This window comes from Callionymus lyra, chromosome 9, assembly GCF_982586985.1.
Source record: "Callionymus lyra chromosome 9, fCalLyr1.hap1.1, whole genome shotgun sequence".
NCBI lineage: Eukaryota > Metazoa > Chordata > Actinopteri > Syngnathiformes > Callionymidae > Callionymus > Callionymus lyra.
Genome location: NC_141826.1, coordinates 27,626,642 through 27,646,265, shown reverse-complemented (window position 1 = coordinate 27,646,265; position 19,624 = coordinate 27,626,642). Strand labels below are relative to the sequence as shown.

The following is a 19,624-nucleotide window of genomic DNA, read 5'->3' as shown; positions in this document are numbered from 1 at the left end:
TGACTCTATTGTATCATCAGTGTGTGTGTGTGTTGTGATGTGTGACTCTATTGTATCATCAGTGTGTGTGTTGTTGTGATGTGTGACTCTATTGTATCATCAGTGTGTGTGTGTTGTGATGTGTGACTCTATTGTATCATCAGTGTGTGTGTGTTGTGATGTGTGACTCTATTGTATCATCAGTGTGTGTGTTGTTGTTATGTGTGACTCTATTGTATCATCAGTGTGTTTGTTGTTATGTGTGACTCTATTGTATCATCAGTGTGTGTGTGTGTTGTTATGTGTGACTCTATTGTATCATCAGTGTGTGTTTGTTGTTATGTGTGACTCTATTGTATCATCAGTGTGTGTGTGTGTGTTGTTATGTGTGACTCTATTGTATCATCAGTGTGTGTGTGTGTTGTTATGTGTGACTCTATTGTATCATCAGTGTGTGTGTGTGTGTTGTTATGTGTGACTCTATTGTATCATCAGTGTGTGTGTTGTTGTGATGTGTGACTCTATTGTATCATCAGTGTGTGTGTGTGTTGTTATGTGTGCCTCTATTGTTTATCGTTTTTATTTTACCTCATTCAACAAATTTGATAAACATCAACATATTTAAAAGAATCAAAACTTTTTGGATCAATAAACTCAATTGAATCCAGTTATCAATCACACGTTGCATTTCATTTCATCTTTTCTAAACGTTCACTAGGAACAGAATTTTGTTTTTTCAAAGCCTTCAAAAGTGTCGTCATATATTAACATCAACAAAACATCTAATGTATAAAATAAACTCTGTTAGTGTTTTTAACAGCAGGAAATATATATTATCGTGTTTAAATCAACTTGATTCTAGATTGACTTGTTTCTTTGAACAATTGAAATGAAATAAGAATAAAAACATTTTCAAGACTTTAACACTGAACCACAGAGATGTATTTCACAAATAATCCGTCGTTCCGTCAAACTATTATGAAAGTTGCCTTTTTCTATTATCGGACCAGAGGTTTGGACCATTTGGACCATCGTGGTTCCGCCTCCAGCCTCTTCAAGAACTGGGGACTAATCTTAGACCGTCTTCATGGACAGACTGTCCCCTCACCTCTGACCCCGTGTAGCTGGGAACTCTCAGCCACTGACCATTAAGAAAAACACAAACGTTTCAAAAGTAAGAACTTTATTAAAATCATTTTCTCAAACGCAAAACCCATTTCCTCAGCTCGTGTCCCCGTGGTTTTAACTTGACCCTCCACCTCAGGACTCAGCAGCAGCTCCACAAACCACCTTCAAAAATAAATACAATTAATTAAAAGCCACAGAAAAGACGGCAGACGCCAAGTTACCTGCAAAGAGAGTTCGTTCCTCCGAGCTTCAACATGAGGATGCGGTTCATGAACGAGGCCAAAGTTTCCTCATGAAAGCTCATCCTGCAGAGAGAACACCAGTTAAAACCGTGCCCTGGTCTCGGTTCGTGTAAAGGTTCTGACGGTCCTAAGTTCTTGTTCCAAACGTATCCCAGTGTTTCCAGTCGAGTTGGGCCAGTTGTTGCGTTCGGTTCCTCTTTTGGACGCTTTTGCTTGAGGCGAATCGTCTCAAAGATTTAAAGTTAAATCGTTTCAAACAACGCTTTTAAATTTAGTTCAGCGACCAATGGTTGTTTGGTAGTAAAACATTGCAATGGTTAGACATTGAAAAATTGGGCAGGATCTGAACGTCTTGGTTGATGTTGAACTTTCGTTGGTGATCCAGGTTTGAATTTTCTCGGAGGCAAAAGTTGTCAACGGTTAAGTTTGTTTGCATGACAGGACAATAAGAAACGACAGAGGAGAGAAAGAGTTTTGCTTTGCTTACCAGCTGTTGACTATTGGTGGAGGAGAAAACATTCTTGCTTTTGCTTGTTGTTGACTTTGTCGCTTCGTGCCATGATTTTGGCGTCTAGGCTGAAGGGTCCGTTTCCAAGGCAACTACATTTGAAAGATTGTTTGACAGTGAAGTTTGTCGGAGCCGTTAAAGCACAGGACAGAAGGAGTCCTCCATTAGAAAAGTCTGGCTGGAGTCTCCAGCTCTGACAGAGAAGTTGTTAGGACTTGAATACTGACGAGAACGTTATGGTTCAACTAGAAGCTTTATTGGAAAGGGAGAGCCAAACTCAAAGGGAAATGCAGACGTCGACAGCACTAAAAAGGTACAAAAACTTGGTAACAGTACTGTCACAAGAGCAACAGATCATCGACTTAAAAAGAACAAAAACACATAAAAGTGGGGATACTCTGTGACAACTGTAGGCTACCCTAGAGAATCTGACAATGTTGGCTTTTCTTAATGGTATTAAAAAAACACGCAGTAATGATGGATCTGCTTCATGTGTCTCTCGTGTCCATTCTAGTATCTGCTGCGGACCATTCCTCTATCGGATCGATTGCCTCCTCGGCCCCCGCGTGGCCCTCCACGACTTGAGCTGCCGTACGAGTCTCGCGGAGGGTAGCCTCTATCGGTGGAGGGGCCGGGGCCCCTGTCCTGTCTGCCCATTCGCTCCCCACGGTTGGGTGGATATTGGTCACTCCGACTGCTGGGATAACTGTCTCGACTGCCATATCCATCTCGGGAATTTCCGCCATAATCGTCATAGCGACTGCTTCCGCCGCTGCCACCATAGGATGGTGGGGGGCCCCGTGAAGCTGGGGCGCTGCGTGAGTTACCTGCAGGGTCAATGGGTCATGTAATTGGCAAGGATCAACTTAAACATCTTTTTGTTGGTCAACTTCTCATTCATATTGGCACCAGAACGCATCAGCACCAATTTGTCAGACGGACTTTAAACGTTCCATCTTTTTTTTTTTCTTTTTATATACATTGAATACATTTCCATTTTTTTTTCCAACCACAGGCAACAACTGGACATTGAGATTTTACTTTGCCTTTGATCTGAGTGGCCATGTTTTCCTTCGAGTCCATGGTCTTACAGCGGTCTTGGTGGGTTTAATCGAAAGGTTCTTCTTTCAGAGGTCGCTTTGATACGTAGCCGAGCCGTCAGCAGCTGTATCCACGTACGTTTGTTTTCCTCCTAGTCGTCATCTCCGGTTCAATTACTCTGCGTCATATTAATTCTGTCCTGCGTCAGTGAAGACGGAAGTAGAAATCTGGAATACTACTCTAGGACCTTATCGATACCAAATTTCTATCATTTCAAACTGAAGGTAGAAATTGCGACTTTGTGTTTGTGGAGGATACCAAGGCCACAGCGACGTTTCACCTGGAGTGCGGACATTTTGTAGATTGAGGATAAGAAGCCGAAACCGATGGTTCATCCTGATTGCGATCATTTTTCAGCATCGTATTTAATACGGACGATGGATCGACTGTTGGGGGTCGTTTTGTCTTTCCATTTGAACGCATTGGAACCGGATCGTTCGTTCACTTATCCATCAGTAAAATCTTACCGTAACCATCATAGTCCCGGTAGGATCCACCGCTGGGACGGTCCATGTAGCTCCGCGACTCCCGGCCTCCGCCGCCGTAACTGTCGCGATCACTAGATGAACGAGTCATTTTTAAATCACCGCTTCCATATCCTCACGTCATCCGCGAGGGTCGAAGGACTCACTTGTATCCCCTGGACATGGATCCGTAATCGTCTCTGGAGTTAGAGTAGTCTCTGTAGGAGTAATCTCTGGACGGAGGTCCATAGTCTCTTGAATCTCTGGAGTTGTAATCTCTGCTTGAGTAGCTGACAAAAGACGACATGATTCAATTAAACGTGAAGCACTAGATCAAATGTTTCATTTTAACAACGATGATAACATTTAAATTAATGTCTGACTTGACATTCATTTGCAGTTTCTAAAAAACTTGTCAATACATTGGAAAATATACATTTTATAATCCATTTAAAACCTGGATATTCTTGTTTAAACGACATACCTGTCTTTGGAGTGGTAATGGTCATCTCTGGGTGAGGGGTAGTCGTCTCTCCTGGACATCATGGAGTCCCTGCGGGGCGGTGGTCCATATGGATCCCTGTCCCGTGGCATCGGTGCTGGACGACCCGACGACAAACATCAAAAACCCTTTAGACACGAGACAGACGAGTGAATCTAGAAGACAGACATGCAAATACCTCGGTTCATTGGACCAGATGGTGCCGCCCTTTTTGCCGGGGGACCTCCGTTACGCACAGGGGGGCCCCTCTTCATGGGCGGTGGCCCCCTTGAAGAGTAGTGATCTCCATTACCCGAATCATAGTAATCTTTGGACAGAGGGGACGATCAGGATGTGGTTCAAGAAACTGTACATTTTTAGGTTGAAGTATTGACCTCTGGAGGGGGGTCCCCTCATTCCGCCGCGGGACCCTCGAGGACCTCTGGGGGGGCCTCGACTGCGAGAGTACAGCGGTGGTCGCCGGTTCCCGCTCTCAAACTGAGGTTTAGTCGCCTGCTCCACTTTGATGGGTTGACCGTCCAGAGACTGTGAGCACAACAGACATTTAAAATAAACTCTAAATATTATATATATTAAACAAGAACCGTTACCTTTCCGTTCATCTCATGAGCCGCGTCCTTGGCATCAGCTGGGTTTTCAAAGGTCACGAAGGCAAACCCACGGGATTTGTTGGTATCCCGGTCCTTCATCAAAATAACTGGAATAAAAAATATTGTATCATTAGATGATGATTTAAGTAACTCATTTTTATGTATATAGCTCTTTTCCAGACCAGGGTCACAAAGCGCTTAAACAATCAAAACAATATTAAAAATAAATACTTTAAAGATCAAGATAAAACTGAGAACACAACAGGAGTTCCAGAAAATCAAGGAAAAGCCTGAACAAATAAATACGTCTTAATACGTTTCTTTCAAGTGCAAAGAGAGAGAAGATGGTTCCAAAGCTTAGGAGCAACAGTCTGGAAGGATTTCTCTCCTCTGGTCCAAAAGTTCAGGAACCATCAGTAGATTCTGATCCACAGACCTCAGAGCCCGAGCTGGGGTGTAAGGCTGGATCAGATCACTGATGGAAGGTCTGACCATGAATAGATCGGAAAGTAAGAACCAGAATTTTAAAATGATCCTGAAAGAAACTGGCAGCCAGTGAAGAGTTTGAAGGAGAAATGTGAGTTCTTCTACTAGAGCGGCTCAGAATTCTCGCTGTACAGTTTTCAACCAACTGCAGGCGAGACACATCCTTCTTTTTGTTTTAACTTGAACAAAGAAGTTCATCAATGAAGGGTGTGTTACAGGGTGTCACGTCCATTACGATCTGTGGGAACATTCCAGAGTAATAATGATCTTCTCGAGAAACATGTTCCTAACCTTCGACGATCCTGCCATACTTGCTGAAGTACTGCTCCAGGGCCTTCTCCGTGGTCTCGGTGTTCAGGCCGCCGATGAACAGCTTCCCGGGTCGATCCGCCTCCGCCATCGCGAGGAGAACCACGGACTGCAGCGACAGAAGGACGTTAGAGAAGAAACCGTTTGGTTCCGTGAGGTTCTGGGACAGACCTGCAGGGGTCAGGAACACAGGCGCTCTGAGGTCGCAAAATGGCGATAAAACCGCGCCAAGCGAGGTTCCGAGCTCGGCGTGTGTTGACGAGCTGGTGTCCTGGACTGGACCGAGCCAAAGATTCTTGTCTACGGATCTAGTATTTGAATTCTGGGCTGTAAATGGAGGTTCGGAGCGAAGAGAGAAACAGTGAAACAACACCGAGGCGTCGACGCTCGTGTGGCCAGTGAACACCCCCTGACTTCTTCTTCTGACGAGCTTCTTCTGCTGAACCACAGTCATGTTTGCGCGACTAGCGCCACCTGTTGTTGAGACATGATACTGCACTTTGTTCCAGTTTCTAATCGTTTGTCTTTTTTGTTTGTGGTTTTTGTTTTTGTTTCGTGTCTTACTCATCATCAAAGTAGTACTTAGTAGATTGTTTGTTATTTTAATTATTTTATGTTGTTTGTTTCTTTCAGTGTTTTGTTTCTGTCTATGTTACATGTTACAGATGGATGGACGACATCAGTTTATTGTCATAAAGATAAAAACGTTTGTTAAACCTTTTTGTAATTTCTTATAAAATGAAAATGACATTGTTATTATATATAAAGTATATTCTTGTATTTTATTTTTACCGAATTTTGTTAAGGGGCTGAGATAAAATAAATAATTGCATGACATATTTAAAACAAGGCCTCAAGGCATTATTCATACCAATAGTTAGTATAATAATAATAATAATAATAATAATAATTAATAAGAATAATGATAAGAATAAATACAACAATAGTTATAATGATAATAAAACAATAATACTAAGAATCAACATTATTTAAACAAATATTATTGTTGTATGAAAATACTTTTAATATCCCCACCTTGGTTAAATTTACCTTCAGGTCTTTGTTCTAACCCTGTAAAAGTAAAAAAACATAAAAGTATATGAAGCCAGTTTAAAGTATTGAGAAAAACAAAATGTATCCAAAAGTGACATCCGGTTAAATATTTTCGATGTAAAGTTAAAAATGAACATTGTACGTTTATTTGGTTTCAAGTTTCATAAAAGGAATATCAAGATATTACGCGTGAATCCAAGCATTTAAAATGTACAATCGCTGTTTTAAATGAAATGTTTTAGGTTAGTTTGAAGGGTTTTTGTTTGAAACGTGAAATATTGTACATCCGGTTCCTGCGTGTTCATTTCCGCGTCTCTCCACATAGTTAAACGTCACCGATGCTGGTTTAGCCAGACAGGTTCCTTCAGGCTCCTCGAGCAGCAACTCCACTGAAACACGCCAACTTTCACCACAATTCCACGTTTATAAGTGTTTCCAGTGAATGTCGGCGACGATGACGCGGCGGATACACTTCGGATGCGCGCTTTTCTACCTGCTAGTGTCGCGTCTGTGTTCGGCGTTTTATCTTCCGGGTTTGGCTCCCGTGAGTTTCTGTGAAAAAGACAAAGGCAATGAAGAATGTCAGGTAATATCATGTTATATATATTTTTACAACGATCCTAGCAGGAGGTTTGTTTTCTCATGCTAGGTTTAGAAATGTTTTATACGATCGTTATGTCCTTTAGCAAAGCTAACCTGTACTTGGGCCCTGTTTTTTTTTTATAAGTAAATATAACAACATGAACATTTTGTCGAAAGTTATGAAGATAAACAAAGCTGAGAATGATAATTATTGTATTACTTAAGTGATGGATTTGAACAAAATATCTTAACGGCTAAGTTTGACAAACGCGATGAGTTTCGATCGAACTACTTATTGATCAATATTTGATAATAAATGACAATATTGGTTTGTTTCTGTCACGTTAGTCATTTCTTGCTCAACAGTTGAAAGGCGTGTTCTTCTGTCCAGGTATCATCTGTCAGCAGACATGCCCACAACCTGTTCTCAATAAAAACAATTCATTTGGTTCTATTTGTTTCCAGACGTTGATTCAACTGTTTGTTAACCGCCTGGACTCTGTGGAGTCGGTCCTGCCTTACGAATATGACGGGTGAGTATTTGCACACCTGTGTACTGACTGTGTAATACACATGTGTTTAATTCTATATACATTTTATGTCCAGTTTTGACTTTTGCCAAGACGAGAAAGAGAGGCGTCCGTCAGAGAACCTTGGGCAGGTGCTTTTTGGTGAAAGAATTGAGTCGTCACCTTACAAGGTAATTACCTTTTTTCTTTTTAGATCTTTATTCTGCCATGACTCATAACTTTCTCTGTCTCACAGTTCAACTTCAAAGAAGAGGTGAAATGTAAGCAGGTCTGTCAAAGGAAGTACGCCAAGGGAAGCCAGCAGGATCTCGTCAAACTCGATTTCCTGAAAATGGGAATGCAGCTGAATTACCAGCACCACTGGTTAGTAATAATAGTAATAATACTTGAGCTAGTGTTTGTCAAAATGTTGTTGCATTAACGTGAAAACTTCTCCGTCAGGATTGTCGACAACATGCCTGTGACGTGGTGTTACGACGTCGAGGACAATCAGAAATACTGCAACCCAGGCTTCCCCATCGGGTGTCTCGTCGGCGATGATGGACGACCCAAAGACGCGTGTGTCATCAACGTGAGTCTTTCGTCAGATCGACTTGATTCAAATGTTGTCGTTTCACATGAAAGATGAGTCGAGGTCTGGGAACGACTTGAACACATCAGCGCATCAGTTGTAAAGTAGCATCACCTCATAAAAGCTGAAGGACATGCGTCGGGAAGAGCATGTTGTTGTTGAACCAGGTTTCTTGTTCCTGAAGGATCTGATCTTTGCCCCGAAGAGTCGTGAAAGTGTTGCTAGCTTAAGCTATTTAGCTTCCCTAGAAAGACAAAGCCCTCTTGCTTCTCTTTTTTCCTGCGTGTACAACTCTTGGTTAGAGTTCTTTAAACAGCCAATTTATTGAATGAATTAAAAACAAAATGTACTTCTATCATGCCTTGTATTAAATAACTTGTAGTAAGGCCAAATACCTTTTTTTTTCCTTGCTTCTAAATATTGTTATTTAGAATCACATTAATATCGATCTTTATTCGTCAAATGATTCTACTTCAACATACTGAGACATGCAAATATGTGCGTTGTATTGTGTGTATATAATTCAACTTACACTGTGATTGAAGCTACTGTATATTTATATTTGGGCTGTACAAATCTATGGATTCACTTCAATATCCAGATAATTTGTGTGCATTCGTGCGTGTGTGTACTCACAAGTACTCCACGATACTACACATATATACTTTTTACTACACTATCACAACACCAGAGTCAAGTACTGGACAATACTACACATATATACTTGTTACTACACTATCACAACACCAGAGTCAAGTACTGGACAATACTACACATATATACTTGTTGCTACACTATCACAACACCAGAGTCAAGTACTGGACAATACTACACATATATACTTGTTACTACACTATCACAACATCAGAGTCAAGTACTGGACAATACTACACATATATACTTGTTACTACACTATCACAACACCAGAGTCAAGTACTGGACAATACTACACATGTATACTTGTTACTACACTATCACAACATCAGAGTCAAGTACTGGACAATACTACACATATATACTTGTTGCTACACTATCACAACACCAGAGTCAAGTACTGGACAATACTACACATATATACTTGTTACTACACTATCACAACATCAGAGTCAAGTACTGGTCAATACTACACATATATACTTGTTACTACACTATCACAACACCAGAGTCAAGTACTGGACAATACTACACATGTATACTTGTTACTACACTATCACAACACCAGAGTCAAGTACTGGACAATACTACACATGTATACTTGTTACTACACTATCATAACACCAGAGTCAAGTACTGGACAATACTACACATATATCCTTGTTACTACACTATCACAACACCAGAGTCAAGTACTGGACAATACTACACATATATACTTGTTACTACACTATCACAACACCAGAGTCAAGTACTGGACAATACTACACATATATACTTGTTACTACACTATCACAACACCAGAGTCAAGTACTGGACAATACTACACATATATACTTGTTACTACACTATCACAACACCAGAGTCAAGTACTGGACAATACTACACATGTATACTTGTTACTACACTATCACAACACCAGAGTCAAGTACTGGACAATACTACACATGTATACTTGTTACTACACTATCACAACACCAGAGTCAAGTACTGGACAATACTACACATATATACTTGTTACTACACTATCACAACACCAGAGTCAAGTACTGGACAATACTACACATGTATACTTGTTACTACACTATCACTATACAACTGTATATGGTATTATTCACCCTGTATGTCGATGCTTATCACCAGACTTTTTCCAATACACACTAAAATATATTCATGTACATTTTTTTCAGTCTGATTTCAACAAGAAGAGCACGTTTTACGTTTTCAACCACGTAGACCTGAAGATCACGTATCACAAAGGTGAAAAAGATGGATGGCATGGAGCCCGTCTGGTCGCTGCCACCATGGAGCCCAAGAGGTATGGGATCCGATCATCTGTGTTTGGATGTGTTTAATCACCGCTTGATCCCCAGCATCGATCACACGGACGTGAAGAAGCTGGACTGCGAGAAGGTCACACCGATGGAGGTCCCTGTCAAGTTTGAGAACGACATCAACATCATTTACACCTACTCCGTCACTTTTGTTGTGAGTCACAAACCCTTGTGTATTATGGTTCGACATGTTTTCACTAAACCTCTTGTTCCTACTAGGAAAACGATGATATCAAATGGGCTTCCAGGTGGGATTACATCCTGGTCTCCATGCCTCACACCAACATTCAATGGTTCAGGTAAGTGTTATTTAGTCATTAAAAAAACTTTTTTAAATGCAGTTTTCAGCCTCTCAAATATCCGGAAGCACACGTCAGTTACTTTCCACTTGTTTCCCTCGAAATGCAATATAACTAGAAATGCAAGTTTTGTACTCGATGAAACTGAATTCTTTCCCATTGTTTGGTGACGCCTGCAGACTCTCCCGCGACCTGTTCCTCCACCTCTCGTCTAGCTGTCCTTCAATTGTTGCAGCTCGGCATGAAATCGCACACTAAAGCAGCCCCGGGTTATCTAGTGCAGATGATCAGCTCTGACGTGATCTTCAGCCTCATCGTGTCAGATTTAACAAACTCTAGTATGTCAAGTTGCTGGTGAAGAGAACACAATTATTTACAATGAATCCTTTCATTTCACATCAGGGACTTTTGAACCTTCTCAAGTAGGAAGTCAGTGTTGACTTTTGTTGACTTGCAATCCAATCCTGTGATGGGAAAAACCAAGACTCCTCTGAAACCGAATCCTTTGGTGGATTTGTAGCCATTTAACCTGCTTTTTAATGCTCACCAAATGTAATGCGTTTTTAGGCTCTTTGGTAAAAACTTAATCTCAAGAATATAGATGGAAGAAAACTGGATTCATTGGTAAATTCCTTTGGGATATTAATGTTCCAGTCGTCACACAGCAGCCGACATGAAGTGTATTCTGGCCGTTGACTAGATTATGAAACTGAGTTTCATTTAAATATGTTTGCGAAGCTAGATCTCGGTGAGTTCATGATCCTTTTTTACATGAGGATATAGAAACGCTACAGAGCTTTGTTCTGGGAAACAACATCTTAACGTTTGTGTAAATATTCAACCAAAAGGCTGGAATAGATGCTCGGAGGATTCTGAGAAGTGCTTGAAGACCTGTTCTTCAGAGCAGTGATTACAACCTCCGTTCCTCATCACTCAAGTGTGCTGGTAAAAATAGTCAACAGTATTTCACCTGATTGCTACTTCAAGAACCGGTTTTAGATTTTTGCTGATTCCAATCCTGGTCGGAATCTACTCTGTGAATGGTTTCTGTTTTTGACAAGAACAGTTGATCGTTGAAGATGTTCATGCTTAACATGAAAAATTATATTTACAACGAGGCTTTTTGCTGATATTTCTGATGAAAGTTCACTAACTGCAGATTTTCAATAACGTGAATAATAAGTAACTGGCAGAAAACACGTGTACAGTTTGCATAAATGTCTTTTATATGTAATGTGAAAATATGTGTCGTGAGTCATAGGGTTGAGAAAAACTGGTTGTAAGATTATACTTAAGCCTCTGTGTGGAGGTCATAATATTTACTTGTGCAAATGTTTGTTTTTAATACTCACTTGTCTCGTTTTCTTTTAGCATCATGAACTCTCTAGTCATCGTGCTCTTCCTGTCTGGAATGGTGGCCATGATCATGCTGCGAACGCTGCACAAGGACATCGCCAGATACAACCAGGTGGACCAGGTACTTGATAGACACCCGTGATTTTAGATGCCAGGAGGTGGGAGGGGGGAATGCATGTCAATCAAGTGAAAATGAAGTGTTTAAATCCTTTATCTGACATGACAAGGATGACTCCTGTCAATCAAACCTGCACAGCCAAGGACGATGAACATTTTGTTACATTTCACAGGGAGATTTGATTAAACTTCTTCCTACAGCCAAAGACAAAACCCAGACATACGTAAGCTTGACTAAATGAATTGTTTACTCGTGTTCCTCGTGGTATGTCAATCAAACTTTGGGTGTGTGATCACAGCAACTGGGCTAAAATATGATTTGGAATATTCATTAAAACATAACTTTATTAAAACAGTTTTCATGATACTTTATATTCCACATCAGATTTTAAAATGACGTCAAATGATCCTGGTTTCTCTTTGTGGAGTTTATTAAACCATGAGGCGGTGTTTGGAAGTACATCAGTGCCATCGGAATAAATACATTTAACGTTTCAAATGTGAAGCTTGGATTATTTTTTCATTAAAAAACAAAAGTTGTAACATTTGAATTGTTAAATGCATGTATTGTGATGTCACTGATGGACTTCTATAGTGGTGGTCAGTTCACTCTGTCTTGATTGAATCCTGTTGTCGTTTGCAACTGAGATGCTTCATATCTTTATGTTCGCTCCTCAGGAAGACGCTCAGGAAGAGTCTGGATGGAAGCAGGTGCACGGAGACGTGTTCCGTCCTCCCAGGAAAGGGATGCTGCTGTCGGTGTTCCTGGGTCAAGGCACGCAGATCTTCATCATGACGTTCATCACGCTGTGTAAGACGCACTTCTCTGCTTTGATGATTTGCATTTATTCAAAAGGTGTTGACGAGCAGGATGTGTTTGGTTGTTCTAGTCCTGGCGTGCCTGGGCTTCCTGTCGCCCGCCAACAGAGGCGCTCTCATGACCTGCTCCGTGGTCCTGTGGGTTTTACTGGGAACACCCGCCGGCTACGTGTCGTCACGACTTTACAAGAGTAATTTCTTCACAACTCTTTCATTTAGTGAAACTTAGTCATCGAGTTAAACTGTCCCTCTTTTCTGTAGCGTTCGGAGGTGAAAAGTGGAAGACGAACGTGCTGCTGACTGCGTTGTTGTGTCCCGGGTGAGCCCGAGTTCCATTTTACAGTATCGTGTAACTCAGGGGTCTACAAACTGGTCCTCAAAGGGGTGGTGCAGGGTTTTGTTCCAACCAATCCAGAGGACTTCTTTTAACCCAATCAGGAGTCTTCAGATGTAATCAGTTGACTGTCAGTCTGGTGTTGCTTGTTTCAGCTGAAACCTCATTGGTTAAACTGTTCATGCTCGATCGGTTGGAACAAAAACCTGCACCGACTCGTTGAGGACCGGCCTGGAGACTTGTTAACTTGATTCAGCTGCTCTGGAGAAACTTGATGAAATAAAACAACATTGACTTTGAAACTCATCGTATCGACTCAGGTGTTCTGGCAGATTTCATTTTTGCAAACGGTTCTACATATTTAGAAATATTGTCAGGCTGTCACGTTACCACAATTTCAGTAGTCGATACCAGTAGATGTTTTCAATACTACAATACTTATTGATACCATGTTTAAAATAAGCCTTTTGAAGTACACACTTTTATTAAGTAAAAGAAATCATTCATTTTAAATTCAAAGAAATTAAGTTTTATTTCAAATAACATGAGCTCAGCAACAGAAAGTTAGATAACAAAACTGTATCGTCACTATTATGAAGGGACGTCTGTAGTGAAGCGTCTCCATCTCAAATAACAGCATGTTTGTTGTTATTTTAAGTTAAGTAAGTTACATCCAACTAAATCAACTTCCCTGGAACTCTTTAAAAATTCAGCATGTCTTTCAGTGTTTGTTGGTTTGAAGTGTTTCCTCCTTCACTTTCAAAAGGGTTACTAGGCTGGTACCAAAGAAATACTTAAAAAGTATTATATATATAAATGTTGTATAATATTATAAAATATATCGTATGGAGCTGCATTATTGTCTTTGATTTCTTTGGACTGAACATAACCCTGTGGTGAACCACCGTCAACAACATGTTTCGTGTTGTGTTTTTAAAACTTTTCCTCGCCTCTAGAATCGTGTTCGCCGACTTCTTCCTGATGAACCTCATCCTCTGGGTCGAGGGCTCGTCCGCCGCCATTCCCTTCGGCACTCTCGTGGCAATTCTGGCTCTTTGGTTTGGAATTTCGGTTCCACTCACCTTCGTGGGTGCATACTTCGGATTCAAGAAACCCGTGAGTACAACACAGAAGTACTTGTATCACAATAACATGAAAGAAACTGTTGAACATCCGTCTCTGCAGCCGATCGAGCAACCCGTGCGGACGAACCAAATTCCTCGCCAAATTCCCGAACAGTCTTTCTTCACCAAACCAATCCCAGGAATAGTCATGGGTGGAATCCTACCCTTTGGCTGCATCTTCATTCAGCTCTTCTTCATCCTGAACAGCATCTGGTGAGAGACGACGTGGTTTTGTTCACTTTGAAATGCAGGTTTCAACAAGGTTGTTGTCTCAGGTCTCATCAGATGTACTACATGTTTGGATTCCTGTTCCTGGTCTTCATCATCCTCCTCATCACTTGCTCAGAGGCGACCATCCTGCTCTGCTACTTCCACCTCTGCGCTGAGGTATCAAATACAAATGTTACAAACGGTAGCTTTTATAAATAATCTGTTTCACCTCCTGTCGTAGCTTTTTAATCAAAGCTTCATCCATTCTTATATTTATGTAATCCTACTTCTTCTTCTTGTCGTCTACAGTGTTGGGAAGATTGTTCTTTTTTTAACTTGCTCTGTAGACGATGCAAACTTCATGTAACTTGTGTGTCTGCAGGACTATCACTGGTGGTGGAGATCCTTCCTGACCAGCGGCTTCACAGCGGTTTACCTGTTCATCTACGCCGTTCATTACTTCTACTCGAAGCTCCAGATCATAGGAGCGGCCAGTACTATACTCTACTTCGGATACACCATGATCATGGTCCTCATCTTCTTCCTCTTCACAGGTGAGCGTTTTCTTGTTGTTTTCCAAACCCGTGGCGTGATGACACTTGTTCGGCTCAAATGATGGGATTCATTATATTTGGTTATTCAACGTCGATCGTATTTAGTGATTTATTTATTTAATCGCATGAAACTCATGTTTAATTCCTGTTTGTTAAGCTCTATTTTCGAGGGATTGTTTTTTTTGTTGTGAGTGAGTTGTCGTGTGAAGTCTGTCGCTGAAGTGACATTGATTGTTGTGTTGACTTTATAAGCGGCTTGTGTTTGTTGTTTATGTTCTATTGATGGAGACAGAAGAATATTCACCTGCCAGTCAAACTAGAGCGACTACATATTTGAATGTAATGATAGTATTAAGCTACAGTTTGAACAGCAGATACACAACATAGTTGGAGACACTTGCCAACAAAACACTGAACTCCCATGATGCCTTTCTTCACATTGCTTTGTTTAGTGATGGCCGATTGGTCGCTACAATGCTTTGTTTAAATTCTATGTCGCCGTGTCAAAGGTTATCCACAGCTGTGATCGGTTGGCTGGGCGGCAAAGCATTTAGACAACCGTTGAGGTCACCGTTACTAACAGTTGCAGCAACACTTGAGATGAAATGCATCAGAATTTCAATGACTAGAACTGCATCAGTTCAAGTCACTCAAGACACTTGTTTAATGTCTTTTCATGTCGTCTATTGAAACTATTCTTCTTTTTCAACCCATTCATCTTCACAGTGAACCATGAGTTCAAGTCTCTGGACCGTAAAACGACGTCTACACGTCTTTCAAAATGAGTCCAGTCATATTTTACGAGTGATGTGGGAGTGTTGCGTTTGTGTTTCTCTCAACTCCCCGGAATCAGGATATTTGTTTAGGTGTGAAGCCACACACTCGCCTTATGCTTCAACTGTCCTTTGAGGTCAAAGTTCACTCTGTAATGGTTAACCTTGGAAAAGGATCATTTTATTGTGGTTTGAGTCTGAACGAGTGCTTTGTGTTAAATGCTTCCACAACCTCCATTATGACCAATATTGAGTCACTGTCCTTAAGTGGTACATTTGAAATCATATTCAAAATTACCTTCTCTTGAGAAATGCAAATATGTTTCCGGTTAAACTAGTTTAGCCTGAGTTTGGAATGTTGGCGAGGATTGAATACGTTATATATATATATATATATATATATATATATATATATATAACGTTCGTCTGTGGCTGTTCATCAATATGAATAAATAATCTTTATTAAACATTTTGAGTTGAGTGTCATTAATATAGTTGAGGTTTAATGGTCTTTAAAACGAAGTTAAAACGGTTTGTTTCAAAGTCATTAACATTTTACCAGAAGACAAACACACACCTGCTGGAAATCTGTTAAAATGTTGGATTAAGTTCATATTTATAATCATTCGTTTATCCTGAAGTAACATTATTGATTGAATATGTTTATAAAACTAGTTTGATATATTCTGGTATCTTTTATTTGAAATTCTAGGTGAAATGATAAAGAGGGAAAATGTATTTAAAGTTGTTGGAATTTACTTCTGCAGGATGAGCTGACAATGTGTTAATATTGTGATTTAATTTGATCGATTATTATCATTTAAAATCGCATAAAGAATTTAAAAAAGTTTCTTCCACGAGTGACTCAACCGTGTCGTTATGAAAGTGTTAAAAATATGAACTAAATATTGCATGAAAATATTTATGTTTAACATTTGGAGAATGTATTCGTGAATTAGGATCATGGACATGTAGTTTACTAAAGTAAGTAACTAATACTGAAATGTTGTTCTCGTCTGTGTTCAGTTGATTTACCGTTGATTAAAAGTATTTTACATAAAATATTACTAAAGAAAAGAAAACAAATACCGTATTTTCCGGACTATAAGTCGCAGTTTCTTCATAGTTTGTCTGCGACTTGTACTCTGGAGCGACTTATGTGTGAAATTATTACCACATTATTATATCATTTCACATGTTATTCTCACACTAAACCACCAGAGGGCGCTCTAGGCCTGTGTTGATCATTTCCACGTAGAAGAGGAAGCATCTTCTACCTCCGGAGTTAGTTAGTTGTTTAAAAGTGACACGAGGATGAAGAGTTATTTGGAGTTACACGGATGGTTTGGTAAACTAGTTAGTTATTGATGCTATAGTTCTCTGAATAACTCTTCATATGTTATGTTAACATACCAGGTTCTCACTTCATGTAACGGAACATTATTCTGTTGTTGCCTCTACTTTTATTTTAAATTGTCTTTCAAGATCACATGTCTGTTCTTGGATTTTATCAAATCAATTTCCCCCAAAAATGCGACTTATACTCCAGTGTGACTTATATATGTTTTTACTTCTTTATTATGCATTTTATGTCTGGAGCGACTCGTGCTCCGGAGACACTTATAGTCCGGAGAATACGGTAGTTAAACGTAAGAATCTTGTCACAGTAAATTATTTTTCTTTAAAGATCTAATTAGAAATGATTGATCTTAAATGGGTTAATGAACATATGTATTAGTTGACATACGTTGACTGACCTTTCGACCCCACGTGTCTAGACTCTATGAGGGGTGAAGTCGAGGTGATAATCGGCTCGTGTTGATGTCAGAAAGCGACTCGACGTCTCCTGCTTCGCTGTCGTCCGTCGCGATAAAAGTTCCTTCAAACCGTGTTGAGACTGAAGCTCGTGACGCGACGTCAGGAGATTATCAGCAGGAACTAATCCCAGGATTGAACGAAGATCACTTTCCTTCCTCCACGTCCGACTCCAGCTAATGATGCTAATCCTCCTTTATTTCTCTCAATCCTGCTCGGCTTCCATTCAATTCTCGCGTCTTCAAGGAAGTTTGATCCTGTCATCGAACTCGTGGTTCAAACGTTGAAACTTTTTTATTTATTGAAAGGTTGTTGGTTTTTTTAAGCATTGAGTTACTTTTTTAAAATGATTGAATTCAATACATTTTTACATTGAAGGAATACATTTGTTTTATTGATTCGTTTCATTCAATCATTTCTATATTGAAAGAATAAAATTGATTTCATGAACAAAATAAGTTATTTTTGAAAGAATTCACTTTCAATTCAATACTTTCGGTTACATTTATTTCTTTTTTACTCGTCCTTTAAATTCAATATAAAAATGTAACGGAGTCGCAGACAAACGTAAACTGAAAATATTCACAATTTTAATTGAATTATTCTGTTAAAAAAAAAGGTTAAATATTTGAAATGTTAAATTAATTCACTCTGTTTATGAATATTTATACATCCACACTTTGTTAGGACCAAGAACCTTTTGTTGTTTTATTTTGAAAGACCAACGTCTTCTCCGCAGGCACCATCGGATTCTTCGCCTGCTTCTGGTTCGTGAACAAGATCTACAGCGTGGTCAAGGTGGACTGAAGGAGAACATTGTGCTGGTTCTGTGCTGGATGGGTGGGACCCGAACACAAGCTCACGGTGGACCAGACTCCAGGGTGTGGGTCGTCCTTTTTCGTTTGTGTTTATTTTTTAATATCTATTTTTGTTCTAGTCGTGTGAGTTTTAACATGAACGCGGGTTCAATCGTTGTCAGGGTTCCTTCCTTCTGGGCTGAAGTGCTTTTAATTTGAAAATCCTCTCAAAGCTAAACTTTGATTTTTCTATTTCCGGCTCGATGACTTGATTAAGATGATATTGTAATAAGGAGAAATAAAGTGTGTACATATATTGTATAGACGGATGAGAAAGTGCTTCTTCTGTTTGTTTTTTAAGTAAACGTGGGTCACGATCAGCTTGTAAGTAAGAAATGATATAAACACTGACGATGCTCCACATCTTTTCTGGCTCTTTCTTCAAGAAGCTTCTCGTGCGAATCCTTCCAGCAACACTCGTGTAAATATGTGAGTGAGTCGCTCGACTTGTTGTGGAGTGACTGAGTGACGTGACTTTTACAAATAAATCCACTTCATTCCACAACTCTCGTTATTTTGAAGCCACAAGGTCGTCAGGAGGTCGAGTGAGAAGATTCACTTGAATATGTTCGATAACCTTTGGTTTTCTAATCATTTTTATTATCATACTTAAAGTTTCTTATTCACAATTAACATGAAAACATTCATTAATTTTCTGTTGCGATTAAGAATGAAGGAAGTGGTGCGAGATCCTGCTGATGACTGAGGACGAGAGGATACAGTGAGTCCAGCAGCTTTTAAAGCTGATGTTTGGACAACATTTTGTTTGGAAATAAAAAATGGGGATCAAAATAATAATAATAGTGATATTTACTGCGAACTCAAGAAGCTAAAGAACTAAACTAATACGAAATTTCCCGAAATACCAAAATTCAGAAAGAAAGTCGAGGAAATAATGTGATGAAAAACTGTTTTTTTTTAAACAAGATAAAAATGAGAAAATATCAAATTCTATCACTAAGGAAAAATGCAAGTGTTTTCATTAATTTAAATTACAATTGTTTTCATTTAATGTACATAAATGTTCTCAGTTTAGATGGTATTTATGGTCGAAATACTAAATATAATTGATGTAAAAATGTAACAAAAACATTCACAAATTCCAAGTATAAATGAACATTCCAAGCATTGCTGTTGAAAACAATCAAAGGTTTAAAAAGAACTGAAACAATTTTCTACATCATTGAATAAATAAAACTGGCACTTTGACATTTTTCAATGATACTTTATATAAAAATGAATAATAAAAATCAGTCGTTGAAGTTGAGATTGAATTATATTTGAGGTCAAGAGAAGACAAAGTCGGAATATAAATGTTGGTCATAGAAATAAA

At 39.4% G+C, this 19,624-nt stretch overlaps 2 protein-coding genes across 3 annotated transcripts; one reads left to right on the top strand and one right to left on the bottom strand.

The window, feature by feature from the left end:
- Positions 1-2,091: 2,091 nt before the first annotated feature.
- On the bottom strand, positions 2,092-5,732 carry rbmx (RNA binding motif protein X-linked). Its single transcript, XM_087799230.1, has 9 exons — positions 5,481-5,732; positions 5,292-5,418; positions 4,515-4,621; positions 4,299-4,449; positions 4,103-4,231; positions 3,907-4,021; positions 3,590-3,712; positions 3,426-3,517; positions 2,092-2,684 (listed from the first exon to the last, which is right to left on the bottom strand). Exons 2-9 carry the CDS (start codon positions 5,398-5,400, stop codon positions 2,368-2,370), a joined length of 1,143 nt encoding a protein of 380 aa, XP_087655356.1. The 5' UTR covers positions 5,401-5,418; positions 5,481-5,732; the 3' UTR covers positions 2,092-2,367.
- Positions 5,733-6,679: 947 nt separating this feature from the next.
- Positions 6,680-18,652, top strand: tm9sf5 (transmembrane 9 superfamily protein member 5). 2 transcript variants are annotated; one of them, XM_087798467.1, is made up of 18 exons: positions 6,680-6,948; positions 7,410-7,477; positions 7,551-7,644; positions 7,710-7,837; positions 7,916-8,045; positions 9,890-10,017; positions 10,073-10,187; positions 10,253-10,332; positions 11,704-11,809; positions 11,979-12,029; positions 12,484-12,616; positions 12,696-12,815; positions 12,886-12,943; positions 13,915-14,074; positions 14,144-14,295; positions 14,358-14,469; positions 14,675-14,846; positions 18,174-18,652. In XM_087798467.1, the coding sequence occupies exons 1-18, from the start codon at positions 6,805-6,807 to the stop codon at positions 18,239-18,241; spliced, it is 2,019 nt and encodes a 672-aa protein (XP_087654593.1). In that variant the 5' UTR covers positions 6,680-6,804; the 3' UTR covers positions 18,242-18,652. The 2 variants fall into 2 exon arrangements, with proteins under 2 accessions (XP_087654593.1, XP_087654594.1); XM_087798468.1 differs by lacking the exon at positions 11,979-12,029.
- The last annotated feature ends 972 nt before the right edge of the window (positions 18,653-19,624 follow it).